Source organism: Ornithorhynchus anatinus, chromosome 5, assembly GCF_004115215.2.
Source record: "Ornithorhynchus anatinus isolate Pmale09 chromosome 5, mOrnAna1.pri.v4, whole genome shotgun sequence".
NCBI classification, from domain to species: Eukaryota; Metazoa; Chordata; class Mammalia; order Monotremata; family Ornithorhynchidae; genus Ornithorhynchus; species Ornithorhynchus anatinus.
The window spans coordinates 63,788,567-63,812,160 of record NC_041732.1 but is presented as its reverse complement, the minus strand read 5'-3'; the positions used below and the strand labels follow the sequence as shown (position 1 = coordinate 63,812,160).

At 44.0% G+C, this 23,594-nt stretch overlaps 1 protein-coding gene and 1 non-coding gene across 7 annotated transcripts in view; one reads left to right on the top strand and one right to left on the bottom strand.

The window, feature by feature from the left end:
* The first annotated feature begins 7,415 nt into the window (after window positions 1-7,415).
* The window catches only part of FHAD1 (forkhead associated phosphopeptide binding domain 1), a 111,628-nt gene continuing 95,449 nt past the window's right edge, over window positions 7,416-23,594 (top strand). For 5 of the 6 annotated variants that reach the window (XM_029066844.2, XM_029066841.2, XM_029066839.2 and 2 more), the window contains exons 1-3: window positions 7,416-7,500; window positions 17,560-17,666; window positions 23,372-23,578. In XM_029066844.2, the coding sequence (XP_028922677.1) occupies window positions 17,574-17,666; window positions 23,372-23,578 (300 nt within the window). In that variant the 5' untranslated portion in view covers window positions 7,416-7,500; window positions 17,560-17,573. The remainder of the gene's footprint in view (window positions 7,501-17,559; window positions 17,667-23,371; window positions 23,579-23,594) is intronic. The other variant, XM_029066843.2, reaches the window with a different exon arrangement.
* Window positions 13,585-13,722, bottom strand: LOC114812480. Its single transcript, XR_003760133.1, has one exon. It is a non-coding gene; the product is annotated as a small nucleolar RNA SNORA7 (small nucleolar RNA).

Sequence of the window (23,594 nt, the reverse complement as noted above, 5' to 3'; positions counted from 1 at the left end):
GTAGTTCCCAAACTCCCTCTCTTCAGATCCAATGAAGAAGGAAAAAAGTTTTGTGTCTTTTACCCTGGTGGTCCTGGACCCAGAGTCCTAGGCTGGTGATTAGTGTCAGGGTTAATTTCATTGGCAAAACAGAGAAGGGTGTCCAGAGCTGCCAATTCCCCTGCCAAACCTAACTGCAGAAGGCATGCTTCCTTTCCTCTTTTTTTTTCCAGATGGTATTTGTTCAGCACTTACTATGTACCAAGCACTGTTCTAAGCACTGAGGTAGATACAGGTTGGGTACAGTCCCTGTCCCATTTGGGGTTTACAGTCTAAGTCGGAGGGAGGAGGATTTAATCTCCATTTTACAGATGAGGTACCTGAGGCACAGAGAACAAGTGACTTGCCCAAGGTCACAGAGCAGACAAGTGATGGAGCCAGGATTAGAACACAGTTCTTCTGACTCCTAGGTTCATGTTTTTTTCCGGTAGGCCATGCTATTTAACAGAGAGGGCATGGTGTCATGTGGAAGGAGTAGCAGGAGTTGTTACAACACAGAGTAAGACAGGCCCAGAGGCTAAGGATGACTGATAATAACAAGAGGTTGGACAACACCTACCTTCCCCTCTGCTATTATCTTTAATCGTGGAAACAGAAGAACATTAAGACTCACAAGGCATCAGCCATGGTTAGTTCCATTCCTGTCTCTCTTCTGGAAGGGCCAATCCTCTGCATTCCCTCGTCCCCAACAGTATTCATTGAGCACCTCCCGAGGGCAGAAGATGCATGAGCGGTATACAATAAAAGCAGACATTTAGGCAATGAAACTCACTGTGTTCAGAGCACTGTACTAAATGCAGGAAAAGAATGCATGGGAAGGAATTAGGCATAGTCCTTGACCCCCCAAGGGCCTATATAAATAATAGCAGCAGGGAAGCAGCATAGGCCTGGGGGTCAGAGGACTTGGGTTGTAATTCTGCCTCCAATGTTTGGTTGCTGTGTGACATTGGGCAAGTCCCTTCACTTCTCTGTTCCTCAGTTCCCTCATCAGCAAAATGGGGATTTAATATCTGTTCTGTGAGACCTGATTATCTTGTATCTCCCCCAGACCTTTGTATAGTGTTTAATACAAAGTGCTTAAATGTGATTATTATTATTATTACAATAGGAACAAGAGTAAAATCACATATACAATGAATAAAAATAGAAAATAAACATGAATACCTAAACAAATACATGGAATAAATGAACAGATCACTTCCCTCCTAGGGAGGCAAGTCAGTCTGCCTCTTCCAGGTGTTTATACCTCAAGAGTGGGTAACTGGATATCTGCCCCTTTGGGAAGGCTAGGCTGTCAGAGAACATATACAGTAATCCTCAATGCAATACAGCAAGCGAAGGATTACTTTCCTGTATCACAATCTGGTATTAAATAATTTTGCTACCTTATTTTTCTCTTTTTTTTTTTCAAACAAGGGTACTTTTAAATTATATGGTGTCAGCACAAGGTGAGAGATCTTAGAGAGGAATTTTTCCAAAGTAAATTTGGGATATTGTTCCCTAAATCTACATGGAGCAAGGCACATACTATGAGCTCACCTAATGATAGTGGAAATTGAATCATGCAGGCAAAACTAATGTCTTCCTTCCCTGCTTCATATCTGTCAGACCACCAGTTTCCCCATTTTAAAAACCCTACTAAAATAAATCTCCTCCAAGAAGCCTTCCCTGACTAATCTCTCATCTCCCCAACCCGTTTTCCTATCCTTCTGCATCACTTATGCACTTCTTAAGTACTTAGATATTCTCCCCACCTCCCACAGTCCCTAAGCGCATGCCCTTATTCTTGTTTGCCTCCCTTAGCTTTGTTTTTTAATGTCCATCTCCCCTGTTAGATTATAAAATCCTTAAGGGCATGGATCTTGTCTACTTACCCTATTGCACTCTGAGAAGGGTTTAGGCCTGGACTCTGTACACAGCAAGAGTTCAGCAAGTACCACTGATTGATTTTTGGTAATACATATCCAAGGGTGATTTTCGCTAATGTCCCACTGGTCACCAATCCCCAAATTTTTAATCTGGCTCTCCCTCTTCTGCAATCCCTACCATCAGGTTGACAGCTCACCCAGTCGCTCAGAATCACTCACTAGGCCAGAATAAGCATAGCCTAATGAATAGAATAAGGGCCTGGAAGTCAGAAAGCCCTGGGTTCTAATTCCGTCTCCACCGTTTGGCTGCTGTGTGACTTTGAGCAAGTCACTTCACTTCTCTGGGCCTCAGTTACCTCATCTGAAAATGGAGATTATGACTGGGAGCCCTATATGGGACAGAGACTGGGTCCAACCTAAGTATCTGCCCCAGCACTGAGTTCAGTGCCTAGCACCAAGTAAACATTTAAACACCATAAAAAAATCCTCTAGCTGGTGAAAAGTCTTGTTCTAAGGAGTCATTGACAGTTATAATTATTAATTTCCTGTCTCCTCCTGGCTAAAGACCTACTACCTTTTTCTTTCAGAAAATCACTCCCAACCCTATCACCCAGGGATCCTGACAATCAACACATCCAGCCGAGTGTCAGAAAGTAATACAGTATTTGACAAGCAGCATCGGCTGTCGGTCATTTGACAAGCAGCAGCAGCAGCAGCATCTGCAAACCTAGGCAAATCAGGAAGCAAGATAAGAAGCAATCCCAAGCCACTCCTCTAAGTCTTTGCAACCTAAATTAATATTTTACGGATCATGTTAGAGGTGTTGAGAAACTGGCGGACACCGTGAACATTTTAAACCTGGAGCCATGCTCATCTCCCGCCAACTCACACCAAATGGTGACTATGCTGGGGGATATCCTCCCCAGGACATACAGAATTTTGAATTCAAAGGCAGTAGTAACAGTATTCATCTTTTACCAACTGGATGCAATAAAGTAGACAAATTGTTCAGGAAAGTACAACCAAAGAAATTCACTTTCTCCCTTCCAAAAGAGATCTTTCACTCTAACAAGGGGGCCAGTCACAAAAAAATCTTTACAACTAGAGTCATCAAAATAAACACACAAGTACTGAGGATGGATGTAAAAAATACATGGGCCAGAAATGGTCAAGGTTTTGTTCATTTTGGAGTGCTCGGGATTAAACTGGGAAGGTTTGTTGAAAGAGGTGGTATTTTTTGGTGGGGGAGGGGGGTTGAATATGGGGAGAGTTGTGGTTGAATGTAGGAGGTGGAAGAGGACTGGGAAGAGGGAAGGACCCCCCTCTAGATGATAAGTAGTGTTTCCTAGTGGTTAGAGCATGGGCCTGGGAGTCAGAATGACCTGGTTTCTAATCCCAGCTCTGCCACATGTCTGCTGTGTGACCTTGGAAAAGTCACTAACTTATTCATGCCTCAATTACCTTACCTGTAAAATGGGGATTAAGACTGTGAGCCCCATTTGGGACATGGACTTTGTCCAACCAGGTTTGTTTTCAGTACACTAAGCACTTAAATACCATAAAAAGAAAGCTTCCTGTGGGCAGGGATCATGTCTACCAATTCTGCCATACTGTACTCTCCCAAGCACTTAGTAGAGTGCCCTACACATAGTAAGCGCTCAATAAATGTCATAAGTTCCATGTCAGGGGGTTAGCATGACCAAGGGGTAGAAGTTGGGAGAGTTAAATGTAATTTTAGGAGGAAAGAAGTGAGGAAACTGGAGAGCAGCAGGTAGAAAGCCAGCTACGTAAACTAGAAAGAGTAGATGGCAGCTTCGAAGCCAATCATGAGTTCAATCAATCAATCAATTAATCCATCGTATTTATTGAGAATTTACTGCGTTCAGGTCACTGTACTAAATGCTTGGGAAGAGTACAGCACAACAATGTAACAGACACATTCCCTTCCCACAGTGAGCTTACAGTCTAGGAGGGGAGACAGACATTAATATAAATTATGGATATGTACATAAGTGCTGAGGGGCAGGGGTGGTGAAAAAAGGGAGCAAGTCAGGGCGATACAGAAAAGGAGTGGGAAAAGAGGAAATGGGGATTTAGTCAGGGAAGGCCTCTTAGAGATGTGTCTTCAATAAGGCTTTGAAGGTGGGGTGAGTAATTGTCGGTTATGAAAAGTGAGGGTGTTCCAGGCCAGAGGCAGGAAGGGCGATAGGTAGGCGGTGAGATAGGCGAGATCGAGGTACGGTGAATTCGTTGGCATTAGAGGAGCAAAATGTGCAGGCATGGTTAGAGTAGGAGAGTGGCAAGATGAGAAAAAAGGGGGCAAGGTGATTGAGTGCTTTCAAGCCAATGATAAGGAATTTCTGTTTGATGCCAAAGTGGATGGGCAACTGCTAGAGGTTCTGGAGGACTGGGGAAAAGCATGGGCTGAACATTTTTGAAGAAAAATTATCCGGGCAGCAGAGTGGAGTATGGGCTGGAGAAGGGGTATTGATGCCTGTCTACTTGTTTTGTTTTACTGTCCGTCTCTCCCTTTTAGACTGTGAGCCCGTTGTTGGGCAGGGATTGTCTCTGAGGCCGAATTGTACATTCCAAGAGCTTAGTACAGTACTCTGCACACAGAAAGCACTCAATAAATACGATTGAATGAATGAATGAGAGACAGGAGACCAGGAGGTCAGCAAGGAGGCTGATACAATAATCAAGGTGGGGTAGAACAAATGCTTGGATTAACATGATAGGGGTGTGGATGGAGAGGAAAAGATGGATTTTAGTGATGTTGTGAAAGTTAAACTGACAGGATTTAGTGATCGAATATGAGGGCTGAGCAAGAGAGAGGAGTCGAGGATAATACCAAGGTGAAGGGCTTGTGAGACAGGAAAGTCAAGGGGAGGACGAGGGAGAGAGAGCAGGGCTGGAGATGCAGATTTAGGAACCATCCTTGGAAATGGCAATCGAAGCCATGGCAATGAACGAGTTCTCCAAGGGGAGTGACTGTAGATGGAGAAGAGAAAGGGATCCAGAAGTGAACCTTGAGGGACACCCACTGTTAAAGAGTGGGAGAGTTGAAGAAAGAGCAGGAGGCGGGAGGGAATAGAGAGGGAGCAGGGGAGATTTTAGGGAGATCAAGCCTGATAATTTCATATTCTTGTAAAGAAGTAGGTAGCCAGGTCATTAGGGTTACATTACAGTTCTTGTTTGAATCAATCAATTGTATTTCTTGAATGTTTACTATGTGCAGAGCACTGTACTAAGCCCTTGGGAGAGTGCAATACAACAGAATTAGCAGATATGTTCCCCGCTTATAATTAATTTACAGTCAAGAAGGAAGAAGCTATTGCAGGGGGTTTTGAAGATTAGAGGGCTGCTTCAGTAAGATAACCCGAGCAGTACTGGGTACTACCAAGAGGAGGGTAGAAGAGATTGGAGGCAGGAAAACCAGTGAGGAGATTTACCCTAAGAATACTTGCCCTGTCCTTTTCCTGCCAGGTATGTGCTGATGCACTTTCCCTTTCCCTGAACTTACGCATTCCCCTGGAAATTCCTCTGCTCTCCATCAAGCTTAATCAATGCCTAGCCAAACCTCATTTACCTCCAACCTCCGGGGGCCTGAGTCCAGAACTGTGAGTCTAAACTGGAAGAGCTCTGAGTTGCCTGGTCTGATTCCCAGGTGAGTAGCAACTGAGGGAGACAGCTGGTGGGTCATCCTAGGGCCTTAGAACCACAAGGAGGTAGGGGTTTTGGAAGTTTGGTCCGGTCTGGGACCCTTAAGGCCAACCTAGACCTGCCTTGGCATGAACTTGAAACCACCTGTCGCTGTTCCACCCATCCCCAAGCCTCCCAAGGCACTTCAAACAGGATTGACTTCTGGACAAAGACATTCCCTAGGTTCAATCTAATCCTCTGAGGCTTTTGGTCAGACAGTCAGACTCCACAGTCTCACGAGAAGCAGCATGGCCTAGTGGATAGAGCATGGTCCTGGGAGTCAGGTGGTCATGGGTTCTAATCTTCGCTCTGCCACTTGTCTGCTGTGTGAGCCTGGGCAAGTCTCTTCACTTCTCTGTGCCTCAATTACCTCGACTGTAAAATGGGGATTTAGACTGTGAGCCCTACATGGGAGAGGTTCTGTGTCCAACCCGATTTGCTTGCATCCACCCCAGCGCTTAGTACAGTGCCTGACACATCGTAAGTGCTTAAGAATTGCCACAACTAAGAAATAAATAATAAATAATTATGGCACTTGTTAAGCACTTCCTCCTCCCCTCCCCATTCCCCTTACTCCCTCCCTCTGCCTTACCCGCTTCCCCTCCCCACAGCACTGGTGTATATTTGTACGTATTATTTATTACTCTATTTTATTAACGATGGGTATACATCTATAATTCTATTTATCCATTTTGATGGTATCAATGCCTGCCTATTTGTTTTGTTTTGCTGTCTGTCTCCCCCTTTAGGACTGGGAGCCCGCTGTTGGGCAGAGATGGCCTCTGTGGTTAGCTCAGAGAAGCAGTGTGGCTCAGTGGCAAGAGCCCAGGCTTGGGAGTCAGAGGTCAGGGGTTCGGATCCCGGCTCTGCCGTTGCCAGCTGTGTGACTTTGAGCAAGTCACTTCACTTCTCTGTGCCTCAGTTACCTCATCCGGAAAATGGGGATTAAAAACTGTGAGCCCCACAGGGGACAATCTGATCACGTTGTATCCCCCCAGCGCTTAGAACAGTGCTTCGCACATAGTAAGCTCTTAACTAATACCACATTATTATTCCCAGGCTGAGCTCCCCTTTTCCCTCTGCTCCCCTCTACTCCCCCCCTTCACCTCTCCTCTTTTCCCCCCATTTCCATCTGCTCCTCCCCCTCTCCCTTCCCCTCCCCTCAGCACTGTAATCGTCCGCTCAACTGTGTATATTTTCATTACCCTATTTATTTTGTGAATGAGATGTACATCACCTTGATTCTATTTATTTGCTATTGTTTTAATGAGATGTTCATCCCCTTGATTCTATTTATTGCCCCGATTCTATTGTCTCCCCCGATTAATAATAGTGTTGGTATTTAATAATGTTGGTATTTGTTTAGCGCTTAACTATGTGCAGAGCACTGTTCTAAGCGCTGGGGTAGATCCAGGATAATCGGGTTGTCCCACGTGAGGCTCACAGTCTTAATCCCCATTTTACAGATGAGGGAACTGAGGCCCAGAGAAGTTAAGCGACTTGCCCACGGTCACACAGCAGACAAGTGGCAGAGGCGGGATTCGAACCCATGATTAGACTATAAGCCCGTCAAAGGGCAGGGACTGTCTCTATCTGTGGCCGATTTGTCCGTTCCAAGCGCCTAGTACATTGCTCTGCACATAGTAAGCGTTCCATAAATACTATCGAATGAATGAATTGTCCATTCGAAGCGCTTAGCACAGTGCTCTGCACACAGTAAACGCTCAATACCCCGCCCCCGGGAGGAGAAGCCACTCCCCTGGGAGGAGGAGCCCCGCCCTCCGCGGTTTCCATGGAGACGAGTCCAAGCTCCACCGTGACATCGTGGCTTCCAGGCTGGGGAGGCCCCCGGCGCCTGCCGATTTGTGGCTGCCCCCCTCCCTGCACTCTGGTGAGTGATTGTCCACCTCTTTAGTTTGGCTCTCTGTCTCCTCCTTTTAGACTGCGAGCCCGTCCTTGCACGGGGATTTGCCTCCTTGTCCATTCCAAGCGCTTAGTCCAGTGCTCTGCACAGTCAGCACTCACTAAATCCGATTGAATGAATGAATGACTGATGCCGTGAATGCTGGAGAAGCTGGAGTGGCTTGGGAAAGGCGGGGGCAGTGGCCCTCCTGCCTCCCTTAATAATAATGATGGCGTTTGTTAAGCGCTTACTATGGGCCAAGCACTGTTCTAAGCGCTGGGGTAGATGCAAGGTCATCAGGTTGGCCCACAGTCACAGTCTTCATCCCCATTTTCCAGATGAGGTAACTGAGGCCTAGAGAAGTGAAGTGGCTTGCCCAAGTAACGCCGCAGACAAGTGGGGGAGTCCCGAATTAGAACCCAGGTCCTCTGACGGCCAAGTCCGGGCTCTTGCCACTAAGGCACACCGAAGGCTATAGCCTCACTGGCTACTTTCTCAACTTTATCGAGGACTCCACAGGCATGGTGCTGCATAAATGCCGGATGTACCTTTGATGTCTGTCCTCCCCCCCCCCCCCCCCCCCCCCCCCCCCCCCCCCCCCGCCCAGACTCTAAGCCCATTGTGGACAGGGATTGTCTCTCTTTATTGGGGTATTGTACTTTACAAGGGGGTAGGACAGTGCTCTGCATAGAATAAGCACTCAATAAATACGATTGAATTAATGAATGAATGAATAGCTGGTTTGGCCTTTTCTACCTTACTTGCCTGGTCACCCCAGGTTTTGTCCCCGAATAATAATAAAAGTAGTGTTTGTTAAGCTCTTACTGTGTGCCAGGCACTGTACTAAGCGCTGGGGAGGATACAAGCTAATCAAGATGGACACAGTCCCTGTCCCACCTGGGGCTCACAGTCTTAATCCCCATTGTACAGATGAGGGAACTGAAGCACAGAGAAGCCAAGTGACTTGCCCAGCATCACACAGCAGACAAGTGGCAGAGCTGGGATTAGAACCCATGACCTTCTGACTCCCAGGCCCATACTCTATCCACTAGGCCATGCTGCTTCTCCCTGACTCATCACCCTCAGGGCTCAAAATTATACCAGGACCAGAAAATCCCCTTTATGCATAATTCTTCCATGGAGACCCTCAATCAATCAGTTGTATTCATTTAGCACTTACTATATGCAGGGCTCTGTACTAAGCACTTGGGAGAGTACAGTACAACATAATTGTAGACACATTCCTTGCCCAAGGAGCTCACAGTCTAGAGAGAGAGACAGATATTAATATAAATAAATAAATTATAGATTTGCACATAAGTGTTGTGGGGCTGAGGGAGGGGTGAATAAAGGAGCAAATCAGGGTGACAGAATGAAATTGGAAATGAGGAAATGAGGGCTTAGTCATGGAAGACCTCTTGGAGGAAACCCAGTGCTTAGAACAATGCTTGGCACATATTAAGCGCTCAACAAATACCATCATTATTATTGTTATTATTATGTGGCTTCAGCAAAACTTTGAATGTAGGAAGAGTAATTGTCAGATATGAAGAGGGTGGACTTCTTCGAGTTTAGGGAAAATGTGAGCATTTTTGAAGGCAGAAGGGAAAGAAATGGTGTCAAGGAGGAAAGAAGAGTGGTATTTATGAAATTTGTTGAGCACTTACTCTGTGCCAGGCACTGTATAAGCGCTTGGATAGGTACATGGACACAGTCCATGTCCCACCTGGGACTCCCAGTCTTAAGCCCCATTTTACAGAAAGGTAACTGAGGCACCGAGAAGTAACTTGTCCAAGGTCACATAGCAGACAAGTGGTGGAGCCAGGCTTAGTACCCAGCTTCTTCTCATTCCCAGGCCCATGCTCTATCCACTAAACCATCCTGCTTGTTTCTTATTGTTTTAAGAGGTAAAATGGGATGGGGTCAGAGGCACATTTTGAGGTAGACTTTGAAAGCGGGTGGGGGATCTCTGAGAGACGGCACGGAAGGGTGACAGAGGTTGTTGGGGAGGGAGACGATTGGAGAGATTTGGGTAAACTTATGCCTGATAGTTTTAATTTTGACAATAGAATAGTTGTTAAGGCTTTCAGGGGCAGGAGAGAAAAAGTAGTATCCATTTACCTTGAAGGGGACTGGGTTGGGTGAACTGCTCTTTGGAGTAGTTGTACTATTATTCCTACTGGTTATGAACAGGAATTAGCCAACTGGAGAGTGGTGAGATGTGTAAGGCATTCTTTAGATATGCCGAGGGCTTCCCTTTTGCCAAAAGACTTGAAATAAAATGTGTACATTTGAACCTGCAAATGTTCCCATTTCCTTAAAGGTGGAGCAATGCAGCTTCTGTTAAAAAAGAACTCCTCATTACCATTCATTTATTCATTTAATGGTATTTATTGATTGATGACTGTATGCAGAGCACTGTACTAAGCATCTAGGAGAGTACAATACCACAATAGATAGACACATTCCCTGCCCACGATGAGCTTACAATCTAGAGGGGGGCAGACAAAGAGTAATGCTAAAAAATAATAAATTACAAGAAATTGTACATGAGTGCTGTGGGGCTGGGAGGGGGGAAGAACAAAAGGAGCAAGTCAGGGTGTGGAAGAAAAGGAAAGGGAGGCTTAGTCAGTGAAGACCAACTGGAGGAGATGAGGCTTCAATAAGGTTTTGAAGGGGAAGAGAGTAATTGTCTGTCAGATATGAGGGAGGGCTTTCCAGGTCAGAGGCAGGACGTGGGCCAGGGGTTGGCAGCAAGTGAGAAGGTAAGCATCAGAAGAGCGAAGTATGTGGGCTGGGTTGTAGAAGGAGAGAAGTGAGGTGAGGTAGGAGGGAGCAAGGTGATAGAGTGCTTTAAAGCCAATACTGAGGAGTGTTCGTTTGATGCAGAGGTGGATGGGCTACCTCTGGAATCTTTTGAGGAGTGGAATAATGTCCTGAATGTTTTTGTAGAAAAATGATCCTGGCAGCAGAGTGAAGTATGAACTGGAATAGGGAGAGGCAGGAGGCTGGGAGGTCAGCAAGGAGGCTGATACAGTAATCCAGCCGAGATTGGATGAGTGATCATATTAAGGTGGAAGCAATTTGGATGGAGAGGAAAGGTTGGATTTTAGCAGTGTTGTTAAGTAGGACCAACAAGATTTAGTGATGGATTAATATATAGGTTGAATGAGGGAGAAAGGAGTCAAGGAGAACACCAAGGTTACAGGCTTGTGAAGCAGGAAGGATGGTGGTGCCATCTACAATGATGGGAAAGTCAGAGGGAGGACAGGGTTTAGGTGGGAAGATAAGGACCTCTGTTTTGAACTTGTTAAATTTGAGGTGAGGGGAGGACATCCAAGTAAGGATGTCTTGAAGGCAAGAGGAAATGTGAGACTGGAGAGAGGGAGAGATCAGGGCTGGAGATTTAGATTAGGGTATCATCCACATAGAGGTGGTAGTTAAAGCCATGGGAGCAAATGAGTTCTCCAAGGGCAGTGGGTGTAGAGGGAGAATAGAAGGGTACCAAGAACTGACCATTGAGGGACCCGTACAATTAGGGGATGGGAGGGGGAGGAGAAGCCCGTGAAAGAGACTGAGAATGAACGCCAGAGAGATGAGGAGAACCAAGAAAGGACAGAGCCAGTGAAGCCAAGGTTGGATAACTTTTCCAGGAGACGGGGGTAGTCCACAGTGTCAAAAGCAGCTGAGAGGTCGAGGAGGATTAGGATGGAGGCCTTTGGATTTGGCAAGAAGGAGATCATTGGTGACCTTTGGATGGGTGGTTTCTGCGGACTGACGGGGATGGAAGCCACGTCGGAGGGGATCAAGGATAGAATTGGAGGAGAGGAATTTGAGACAGCAGGTGTGGACCACTCACTAAAAGAGTTTGGAGCAAGTTTCCCCCCAACGCCCAATCTCTATAAATAATTACAAGCCCCTCACAAGTATAATGAATCTGTTAAATACAGTGGTACTGTATTTCAAACAAATCATTGGTAGTTTTTGAGCACCTACTAAGTGCTAAGAATTGAACTAAGAGGCACGGTAGAGTTTATCAGTAGCAATACACATGTTCCCTGCCCTCAAGGAATGTACACTCTAATAGGATTGAAAGTCAAAAATGACTTAGAGAAAATGAAAGCCAGAGGAAGAACAAGAATAAAACAGAAAGCAGTACAAGCACATCAAAGTGAAATAGCTGAACAAATAATTCAATGTAAAGATAATTATATAAATAATGAAAGTATACATATATACAAGTAGCAAGTATAGGATTAAAGGACCATAAGTTCCAATGGTGGTGTTGGTCTGACAACTCATTTCTCTTGATTTCATGCAATCATACGTATGGCCTTCCTCTTTCTTCTGAAAAAAATATTCAATTAAAAATATACTTTGATTAGATATTGGACTAAGGGTATTCAGGATAATGGAGATTGTTTAATTAGTAGCTATGTTGCTGATGCAATGTTTGGCACTTTTTGTTGCCTAGTAAAACTCCATTTCAACTATTTGTTGAACCCATTCAAATTGCCTCATACAATCCTTGTGGAAAGATATTATTTGAATTGTTCAGTAATGAGAATAATAATAGTGGTATTTGTATGTGCTTACTATGTGCCAGGCACTGTACTAAGCACGAGGCTAGGTACGAGGTAATCAAGTTAGACACAGACCCTGTCCCACAGGAGGCTCACTCTCTTTTACAGATGAGGTAACTGAGGCCCAGAGAAGTAAAGTGACTTGCCCAGGGTCACACAGCAGACAAGTGGTGAAACTGGGATTGGAACCCAGGTCCTTCTCACTCCCAGGCCTGGGCTCTATTCACTAGGCCATGCTGCTTCTCAGTTGCTTAACAAACTAAATATACTTTAAATCATCCAGGAGACTAAAGGTGATTGGTTCTATAGGAAAGATTTATTCCTTCCTGGTTATATTGGACCTGATCATTCTATAGCCCATTTTCTGTTCATTTCACAAAACCACAAACACATTTGAATCATGGTATTGGCCAAAGAAAGTGCATTTTAATAGCACTATTATTTTCCAGTGTTTTCCTGCAGAACATACTTTCTTTTACAATATTGCCTGTTTAACAAACATTTGTGAGTTTATTATACTTGATTAAAGACTTGTCTCTCCCTTTACAAAGATTAAAATTCAAATGTCCAATGTCACCAATGTATTATTATTTTAGAGAATGAAATTTCCTGGAATTCCTCTGTTATGTATAATAGCAGTAACTGAGGCCTGAGGATTGAAAAAAAAGTTACCACTGATTTCTTGCCATCTCTGTAAATGGTCATAGACTAGTCATTTATTCGTCTGTAGTTCTCAGAGTTTGGGGTAATTAGGGTTTATGTTGTGAGGCTAGTTTTTTTAAAGGGTGCAGATTCTCTTACTCTCCCTTTTCTTTCTCCCCATTAATACCAGCCAACAGTGATATTTCACCTCTTCTCCCATTTTGCACCCAAAGGGTCTTGTCTTATGCCGTTGAGTCGTCTCCGAACCATAGCGACGCTATGGACACACTTCCCCCAGAACTCCCCACCTCCATCTGCAATCGTTCTGGTAGTGTATCCGTAGAGTTTTCTTGGGAAAAATATGGAAGTGGTTTACCATAGCCTCCTTCAGCGCAGTAACCTTGAGTCTCCACCCTTGACTCTTTCCCATGCCGCTGCTGCCCAACACAGGTGAGTTTTGACCTGCAGCAGACTGCCTTCCACCCTCTAGCCATTGCCCACGCTAGGAATGGAATGGAATGGAATGGACAGGCCTCTGCTTGACTCTCCCTCCCGTAGTTGAGCCTGGTAGAATACTGGAAGCTCTCCATGTGCGACACTGAGAGGGGACCAAAAGGGCTTGTTGTTGTCTTATGCTGTCGAGTCTTGTCCAACCCATAGCGCCGCCGTGACCACATCTCTTCCAGAATCGCCTACCTCCACCTGCAATCATTCTGGTAGTGGATCCATAGAGTTTTCTCGGTAAAAATACGGAAGCGGTTTACCGTTGCCTCCTTCCGTGCAGTAAACCTGAGTCTTCTCCCTTGACTCTCTCCCATGCCGCTCTGCCCAACACAGGTGAGTTTTGATTTGTAGCAGATTGCCTTCCACTCGCTAGCCCCTGCCCAAGCCAGGAATAGAATACATATGTCTCTGCTTGACTCTACCTCCCATAGACGAGACTGGTAGAGTACTGGAAACTCTCCAGGTGCGACCCTGAGAGGTGACCTAAAAGGGTACTGAGTAATAATAATGATGGTATTTGTCAAGCGCTTACTATGTGTGAAGCACTGTTCTGAGTGCTGAGGGTTAAATGACTTACCCAAGGTCACATGGCAGGTATGAGGTGGAGTGGGGATTAGAACTCTTGTCCTCTGATTCCCAGGCCCAGACCCTTTCCACTGGGCTATGCTGCTTCCCACTGAGCCACCATCAGAGGAGTGACCAAGGTGCAGGGAGGGAAGGGAAAGAAAGTCCCCGGGAACAAGGGAGGATGAGATGGGGGTGGGGAAGAGATGGACGTGGGGGCTGGGGCGGGGGAGGTGCTGTGAAACGGGAGGAGGGAGGTGACTGAGAGGGATTTACAATGTGGCTTTGACTTATGTGCTGTGTTCAACATCACTCTGGGGTTGGTTCTGGAATGGATTCTAACTAACTACATGTAGGTCTACGGGCAAATGTCCTTCACGATAGAATTATTCACGAGCAGCCAGATTTTCAAAAAACATACAAAGGAACTCCTTATCTTCCCACTCAAACCTCTTTCCAACGTCCCTATCACTGTTGACAACACCACCATCTTCCCTGCCTCACAAGTCTACAACCTTGGCATTATTCTCTACTCATCTCTCTCATTCAACCCCCTCACTCAGTCATTGCCAAACCCTAATAATGTTGGTATTTGTTAAGCGCTTACTATGTGCCGAGCACAGTTCTAAGCGCTGGGGTAGACATAGGGGAATCAGGTTGTCCCACGTGGGGCTCACAATCTTAATCCCCATTTTACAGATGAGGGAACTGAGGCACAGAGAAGTTAAGTGTCTTGCCCACAGTCACACAGCCGACAAGTGGCAGAGCTGGGATTCGAACTCATGAGCCCTGACTCCAAAGCCCATGCTCTTTCCACTGAGCCACGCTGCTTCTCCAACCCTGTGAGTTCTACCTTCACAACATCTCTAGAATCTCCCCCCTTCCTCTCCAGCAGCGTGGCTTAGTGGAAAGAGCCCGGGCTTGGGAGTCAGAGGTCGTGGGTTCTAATCCCGACTCTTCCACTTGTCTGCTGTGTGACCTTTGCCAAGTCACTTAACTTCTCTGGGCCTCAGTTACCTCATCTGTAAAAATGGGGAGTAAAAAATGTGAGCCCCACGTGGGACAATCTGATTACCCTGTATCTACCCCAGCGCTTAGAACAGTGCTCTGCACATATTAAGTGCTTAACAATTACCATAATTCTGTTGCCAAACTTGTCCAATCATTTGTCATCTCTCGCCTCCACTACTGCATCAACCTCCTCCCTGACCTCTCTTGCCTCCATCTTTTCTCCTCTCTGGTTTGTACTTAACTCTGTGGCCTGAAATGTTTTTCTAAAGTATCATTCTGCACACATCTCCCTACGCCACAGAGAGTTTCTATGGTTGTCCATCCATCTCTGCCTTAAACAGAAATTCCTCACTATTGGCTTTAAGACACTCAAAAAGCTCCCTTATTGATTAAGATGCAATCAACAAGAGAAATGGAGAAGTAGCATGGTCTAGTGGATAGAGCGTGGGCCTAGGAGTCAGAATGACCTGGGTTCTAATCCCGGCTCCACAACTTGTCTGCTGTGTGACCTTGGGCAAGTCACTTCATTTTTCTGGGCCTCAGTTACCTCCTCTGTAAAATGGGGAAAAGACTGTGAGCCCCGTGTGAGACAGGGACTGTGTCCAACTTGATTACCTTGTATCTACCTCAACATTTAGTACAGTGCCTGGCACATAGCACTAAACAAATACCACAATTATTATGGACTGTAAGCTCATTATGGGCAGGGAATGTGCCTACTGATTGTTTAATTGCACTGTCCCAAGTGCTAAGTACAGAAGCCCCGTGACTCAGTGAAAAAAGCACGGGCTTGGGAGTCAGGGGTCGTGGGTTCTAATCCCAGATCCATCACTTGTCAGCTGTGTGATGTTGGGCAAATCACTAAACTTCTCTGTGCCTCAGTTACCTCATCTGCAAAATGGGGATTAAGACTCTGAGCCCCATGTGGGATAACCTGTTAACCTTGCATCTCCCCCAGTGCTTAGAACAGTGCTTGGCACTTACTAAGGGCTTAACAAATACCATCATTATTGTTATTATTACAGTGCTCTGTCCACAGTAAGTACTCAATAAGTACAATTGAATGAATTAATACAATTCAATAGAGTTGGTAGACACATTCCCTGCCCATAGACCTACAGTCTGGTGGGAGAGACAGACATTAAGATAAATTTAAAAAAGTAATATGTAACTAATAAATGTGTACATAAGTGCTGTGGGGCTGAGAGTGGGGCAAATATCAAATGCCTGAGGGTCACAGATGGGAGAGGGATCCAAGGAGAAGCCAGGGAAGGCCTCTTGGAGGAGATGTGACCTTAATGGGGCTTTGAAGGTAGGGGAGAGTGGAGGTCTTGTGTATATGGAAGAGGAGGGAATTCTCCAGAGGGAGGACATGGGCAAGGGGTCGGCAGCGAGATAGATGAGATTGGGTCACTGTGAGCAAGCTGGTGCTAGAGAAGCGAAGTGTGCGGGCTGGATGCTACTTTATCCCTCCAGCACTTGCATACATAGTCATATACTCTGTTCTTCCCCTGAATTTAATGTATTTTAATGTCTTTCTCCCCCACGAGACTATAAGTCTTGAGAGCAGGAATCATGTCTACCAACTCTCTTGTACTCTCCCACGTGCTTAGTATAGTTCTATGAACACAATGCTCAAAAAATACCAATGATTGATTGATTGATTGAGTTGTACTATGGAGAATTCTTCTATATAATTGCAATTTACCTCCCTAAGTTGACATTTTATAATTAAAAATGGATAGCTTTTCCATTAAGCATAATACTTGGTATAGTTTTCAATTGTAAGGACTGTGAAATATTTTTCATCATAATTAGGAAAGCAGAGTGTCTCAGAATTAAAAATTCACAGTGGCATCATTTTATATTTCTGAGCCATCCTGCGGAAAATTAATACCTGCCACAGACTTCTTCTTTGGCACCAGAAGTCACCATCAGTATCACCACTCCACCCACTCTCCCACCAGCAAAATTGTCAAAGGAATTTTTGGTTAATCACTATGGAAAAAAAATGAAGACTAAGAGGAATTTTATTAGATTCTTAAAAAGGCATGATACAGATTGTTCTTTTATCTGAAACTCACATTAAAATAAACTCCTGCTGTAATACTCTGCTTTTGCCCAGGCCAGCCCATGACCATGATTGTTTCTTTTGACTCCATACCGTGTTGTGTCCAGAAAGATGCACACTGAGGGAAGAATGTTCCCTAATTTTTCAGTAGCATTCTGATTACAACATAGAATGACAACACACATTAGAGAAGAACTAACTGTTTTGTCAGGTCTTTTCCATTAAAACCAAACAGAAGTTAGGGACAGTTGACGTGCTCAGGAGGTATGGCCTAAATAATCACTGTCTCAACCCTAAATCTCCCTGACTTTGTGGACGTGACTCTTGGGTGTTAAGCAAGATTATTGTAAATATGCTTGGAAAGGATACACATTTTATTTATATTTAGGCACATGCTGTGTATGGTCTCCTTGTTAATGGGATGTTCCTGGGTGATTTTTCATTCTACAAAATAATGCTGGAATAATGAAACAAACTACCATTATCTCCTCCCCTTTCTTCCCCCCCCCCCCCCCTCGACTAGACTGTCAGCTCGTTGTGATCAGGGAATGTCTCTGTTTATTGTTGTACTGTAGTCTCCCAAGTGCTTAGTACGGTGCTCTGCACGCAGTAAGCATGCAACAAATACAATTGAATGAATAACCCAATTACCTTTTGATGAAAACATTACAGGAAAAGCAGAGATCATGAAAGCCTTTTTAAAGAGCCCCGAAAGCATCTTTGTCCTGAGGAACATCACTACCATTGGAAGGCATGAAAACTCAGACCTTATTTTAAGGGTAAGAACAAAAGATCATTATTACTCAGTAATGACTCTAGATTAATTTAGGTGGTAAACCAGGAGCCAGCATCTATGTCTTCTTTGTGTTGTTCAGTCAGCTCTCAACCAGTAATGAACAACAGTGACTTTAATTTCTCAAGCAGCATGGCCTAGTGGATAGAGCATGGGCCTGGGAGTCAGAAGACCTGGGTTCCAATCCTGAGACCTTGGGCAAATCACTTAACTTCTCTGTGCCTCAGTTACCTCATCTGTAAAATGAGGATTAAGACTGTGAGCCCCACTTGGGATGTGGGCTGTATCCAACCTAACTAGCATTCAGTACAGTGCTCTACACACAGCAAGTGCTTAATAAATACAATTGAATGATTGTATCTACCCCAGTCCTTAATACAGTGTGTAGTAAGAACTTAACAAATAACATTAAAAAAATGAAATTCATCTGTTCCTAGTAACAGTGGCTTGTTTTCTGGTTTCTACTGATAGATATAGGAAAATAGGAGAGGAAGAGAGCAATAAAAATATTGGTAAAAGCCTCTTAGAAGAACATTAAGGAGAGGATGGAAATATTTGGAGTCAAAGTTAAAAAAGGAGATAGCATTAAATATCAATGTACCAATTAATGGTATTTACTCAGCATGTACTATGTACAGAACACTGTGCTAAGCACTTGGGAGAATAGAATACAACAAAATTCATAGTAAAAGGAACTTACAGCCTAGATGGGGAGAAAAACATTAAAATAAATTACACATATGTACATAAGTGCTGTGGGCCTGAGGATGGGGTGACTATCAAGTGCTTAAAGGAAAAAAAATTGACTAAATGTATTGAGTAAAGTGGAAAGTCTTTTCCCAGCAGGGTGATAGCTTCGTAGTAAGCAGCTATGAGGCCTAGAGGGTCTTCCTCTAAGCCCAAGCCACTTTTTAATACATAATATTAGTCAAACCTGTGGCTTGTGAAATGGAGACCTAGAAAGTAAGCTCTGAGGCATTCAGATATTAGCAAGCCATTTGGAAATTGTAGTTAATGTGAGAGTCATTAGCATTAGAGTGGTAGTCAGAAGGTGAGACCTATCCTTAGAATCTGAGTAGGTCAGACTGCATTTAAGCCCACAGGTTTTGTTATAAGGAATGAGAAACACTAGTCAGAAGAGAAATATTGACTCAAGATAAATCCATTTCATTCTTGGAAAGGAAACCTGTCACTTTCCTAGTTTCCCTCTGGGATTTATATGATATATTTTCCAAAGGTCCAAAAGGATAGACTATCAAAACATATTTTCCTCTGGACTAAGCTATTTTTCTGAGCTGTAAATAATGCAAGCCAATGAATATAGTCCAAATTGGAAAGCATAAAGATGGCAGGGTTAGGCTACTTTCACCTAGCAAGCTAGGCAAATTCCCAGGATTCCAGGCCCCCAGGGAGAGCTTCCAGGGACAAGGTTTCCATGACGTATGATGTCACCAGGGAGGCTATGCCAACCTTCTCACTGTACCTCGATCTTGTTTATCACACCACCGACCCCTCGCTCACGTCCTGCCTCTGGCCTGGAACTCCCTCCCTCCTCAAATTGAACACACAGTTACTCCCCCTGTTCAAAGCCATATTGAAGGCACATCTCCTCCAATAGGCCTTCCCTGATTAAGCTCCCCTTTCTTCTTCTCCCACTCCCTTCTGCATCGCCCTGACTTGCTCCCTTTGATCATCCCCCCTCCCAGCCCCACTGTGCTTGTGTACATATCTGTAATTTATTTATTTATATTATCTATCTCCCCCTGTAGGCTGTAAACTTGTTTTGGGCAGGAATTGTGTCTGATTTTTGTTATATTGTACTCTCCCAAGCATTTAGTACAGTGCTTTACACCCAATAAACACTCAGTAAATAGGATTGAATGAATGAATGAAGGCAGATCAATGAATGAAGGTTAGAGGCAGATCAGAGATGATGCTGTTCCCCTTTTGGAAAAGAGCAAAAAGCACAGCTAACTTCATCATCCACTGGGCACACAATTGGCAGATCTGAATTCTGCGGCCCAACTCAGCCTGCTCAAATCCAAGCCTGAAGAGAGTAGACAAACACATATCTTTCAGATGCCCGAGCCCATCTTGGCTATGCACAAAAGCAGCATGGCCTATTGGCCAAAGCATGGGCTTGGGAATCAGAGGGCGTGGGTTCTAATTCCAGTCCAGCCACTTATCTGCTGTGTGACCTTGGGCAAGTCACTTAACTTCTCTTTGCCTCAGTGACCTCATCTATAAACTGGGGATTAAGACTGTGAGCCCCACATGGGGCAGGGACTGTGTCCAACCTGTGTACCTTTTATATACCCCAGCACTTAGAACAGTGCTTGACATATAGTAAGCACTATGGTAATAAATACCATAATTATTATCATTATTATTATTATTATTATTTGACTTCCTGGTGGCAGGGGAGGAGTGGGAGGGGAGAACTCTGGAGATTTGAACATGCACAATGTTAACGTCATCATTTTATATTATCTAAAAGTGTTACCACTATCTGTCTCTTAAACCTGCTGAACTATCATATATAGAGTATCATTATTATTGACTCTGGCGATCGATAGTCCTTTATTATGAGGTTTACTTTATAATGAGGAGAGAGCCATTTATGCAAAGTTTTCCCCAGGGGCAAAAATATTGTTAAGATCTGTCTTGCCTCTTTATCTTCTGACATTTGTGCTAGAATTTAGGGTATTTCCATTTGGGTGGGGGAAGGTGGGGGGTCTATCTAATAGTTCAGTAAACTTTAACTGAAAAGTTAGTAGTGCCAGAGTCTTCCAAACTTGCCTCTACCCTGTGCTAACATTCTGCCCTCTGGGGAGGCTTCAGAATCAATTCAGATTTTAGCTGTCGGCTAAAACTGGAGCTGGAAACCTGCAGATCAGGCAAAAACAAAGAACAGAAATTGCAAGAAAATTTATTTTCCATCACCTCTTCTCATTTTGGGTTCAATTTAGCACTGTTCCTCCTGCCTTTCAGCTTTCTGCATCTTTCATTTATGCTACAGTCCTTTAGGTCATGCCATTCCTTCTTTCATAACACTGCTCATTTTCAGTGTTAGTTCTGTAACTTTCAATAGTGCATCATCTTTGGAGTACAAAATACAAGAGCCATCTTGAAGTGACATTAAATGTATTTTAATAAGCATTTTTCCCCCTTTTCCTGTGAATTGCTGGCTAACTCCATTATCCCAGGGCCCCTTGCTTACTAGCAATGTTCCCCATGATGAAGAAGACTATGCTGTGATTTCAAGTCAGTCACTGCTAACTTTGGAGGAGAATGAAGCTTGTTTCACTTGAAAAATAGCCCACATGAAGGACACCAAACTGGAAAGTTTTGTAAGAATCTTCTAAGTTATGCAGGATGCCCGCAGCTGAGAGAATATAGCATCTGGAATGTTAAAATGAAAAGCTAGCACTGTGCTTTTTCAAAGGATAAAGTTTTAATTTACATGACCTTTGGGAAAAAGTGTAATGGGGATATTAGGCTTTATGGGCCTTAGGCAGTGAGTTCAAAAAAGGAATATTACATCTATGGGAAACGAGGGGCATTAGAAGACAAGCTATGACTTTGCAGATAAACTTTTAAAAATGGCCAGGTTTCAGTTCGAATCACATTTCTCATAAGGAAATGATGAAGCCTTGTGTGTCTGAGTTTCTGAAAAGACTGGCACTTCTGCATTCCAAGAAGTCAGTGCTACTAAAAATGTAATCAGGATGTGTGGTGAGGCTGAAGTTCAGCACATTTAATTTCATACTAGTGCCAGACAGGAAAAATATAGTGCTAGTGCTCTGTAGGGTGAGGTTCTTCCATCCTACAGAACTTAAATATCTTCTATCTGAATTGCATCCCAATCAATCAAGCAATCTGTCATATTTATTGAACCCTTCGTGCAGAGAACTGTCCTGAGCTACTGGGAGAGTCCACTATAACAGAGTTGGTAGACTCATTCCCTGCCTACATGAGCCAACAACTTGGCACAAATGGGCACCCCCTGAGGAAATTCCCTCCTCCAATAGGCTGAGCAGAGCAGATTTATTATTGTGCCACTATAGTTACAGAGCTTATAGCTGTCTCTTAATTGACTAATTACAGCACGACGTAGTGGATAGAGGACAGGCCTGGGAGCCAAAAGGAGCTGGGTTCTAATCCCCACTCTGCCACTGGTCTGCTGTGTGACTTTGGGCAAGTCACTTCACTTCTCTGTGCCTCAGTTACCTCATCCATTTGGGAGAGGGACTGCTTCCAACCTGATAAACCTGTATCTATCCCAGCGCTTACAACAGAGCTTGGCACATAGTAAGTGTTTAACAAATACTATTATTATTATTATTATTATATAATTTTAAAATTGGTACCAACTCCTTGTATTTTCCCAAGCAGTTAGTACAGTGCTCTGCACCCATTAAGCATTCAGTAAGTGCCTGATTGACTGATTTGATGACCTTTGAAATTTACAAAGCTCAATGCCTCCCCTTCTTTCACCCCTTGCTTTCAACAGAGGAATTGATGATGCTGGTGGAAGTTGATTACACTAATTCCATCACAACACATCTTTCCAGAATTTCTGTAGCTAGTTTTTTAGATCATCTTCCACTTCAGCTTTTTTCTTATTACTCCAGATTTTCCTTTTAAATATTCTGTCTCCTATGTGACTATGCTACACCCACTCCTCGGCCAACCTCACTCCCAGACTACCATAATGGGAAATATAAACACATAGTAATAATAACAATAATTGTGACATTTGTTAAGCCCTTACCAAGTCCAAACACTGCACTGTGCACTGGGGTTGATCCCTGTCCCACATAAGGCTCATAAGTCTCCATCCCCAATTTTACAGATGAGGGAAATGAGGCACAGAGAAGTAAAGTGACTTGCCCAAGCTTATAAAGCAGGCAAGTGGCAGAGCTGGGATTAGAGCTCAGATCCTTTTTTACTTTGTTGCAACATGTGCATATATTTTGCAAGAGCATATTGAAACTGGAAAAAAAAATCAGTAAATGCTTCATGTTGAGCACTTACTATGTGCAGGGTACTGTACTAAGAATTTGGAAAAGTACAATATGATGGAGCTAGTTGACATCCCTGTCCACAAGGAGCTTGTGAAGATACCATATAGACGGCCATTAATATAAAAGTTTTTAGGATTGGGTTTCATGGGCTTATTTTGTTTTTTAACCTTGAAAAATTGCTGCCCACCCAAAATTCACCATTCCAGATGAAGGTCTGTAAGCTTATCAGGAAATCTGCCATTTGGTGGACATCTAAAACTAGTCCTTTTTAGTTTAATAGCACACAAGGTTGGAGGCATTAAAACCCCTCTGAGGACCCCCTGATGTCCTGGTGATTTTTCATGACCATTTTCAGCTTGGAGGCTGAAGCTAGTCCTTGTTTTGTGAAATGTTTTCTGTTGCCATTTTTCCTTTACTCTTCCAGGAAATTTGAAAGCAAATCTTGGTTTGATCACAGAAATTGACTTGAATCAATTACTCGGAAAGATATTTAATATAGGAGTTTTCCAATTCTATTTGCCTTCTTTCTGCCACATCTAGTAGTCTGTGCTCCGAGCAGTATTTATTACTCATCCCCCCTGGCACCATCTCTAAAAATCAGCTTTACTCCTTTGGGCTGGCTTCCCCTTCAGCACTTATTTCTAAACCTTGTTCCCGATTTTAGTCCCCAGGTATTGATGATCAACATGCTCTCATTGAATTTAACGACTCTGAGGGCAGCATTGTTCTTCAGGATTTCAACTCCCTCACTGGTACATTTGTCAATGACTGTCACATTCAGAATGCCGCAGTCAAGTTGGAACCCGGAGACGTTTTGCGCTTTGGAGCTCGAGGGCCAACCTTTGAGCTGGTGGTCGAAAACTCACCCCAGGTATTGTAATAGCTTC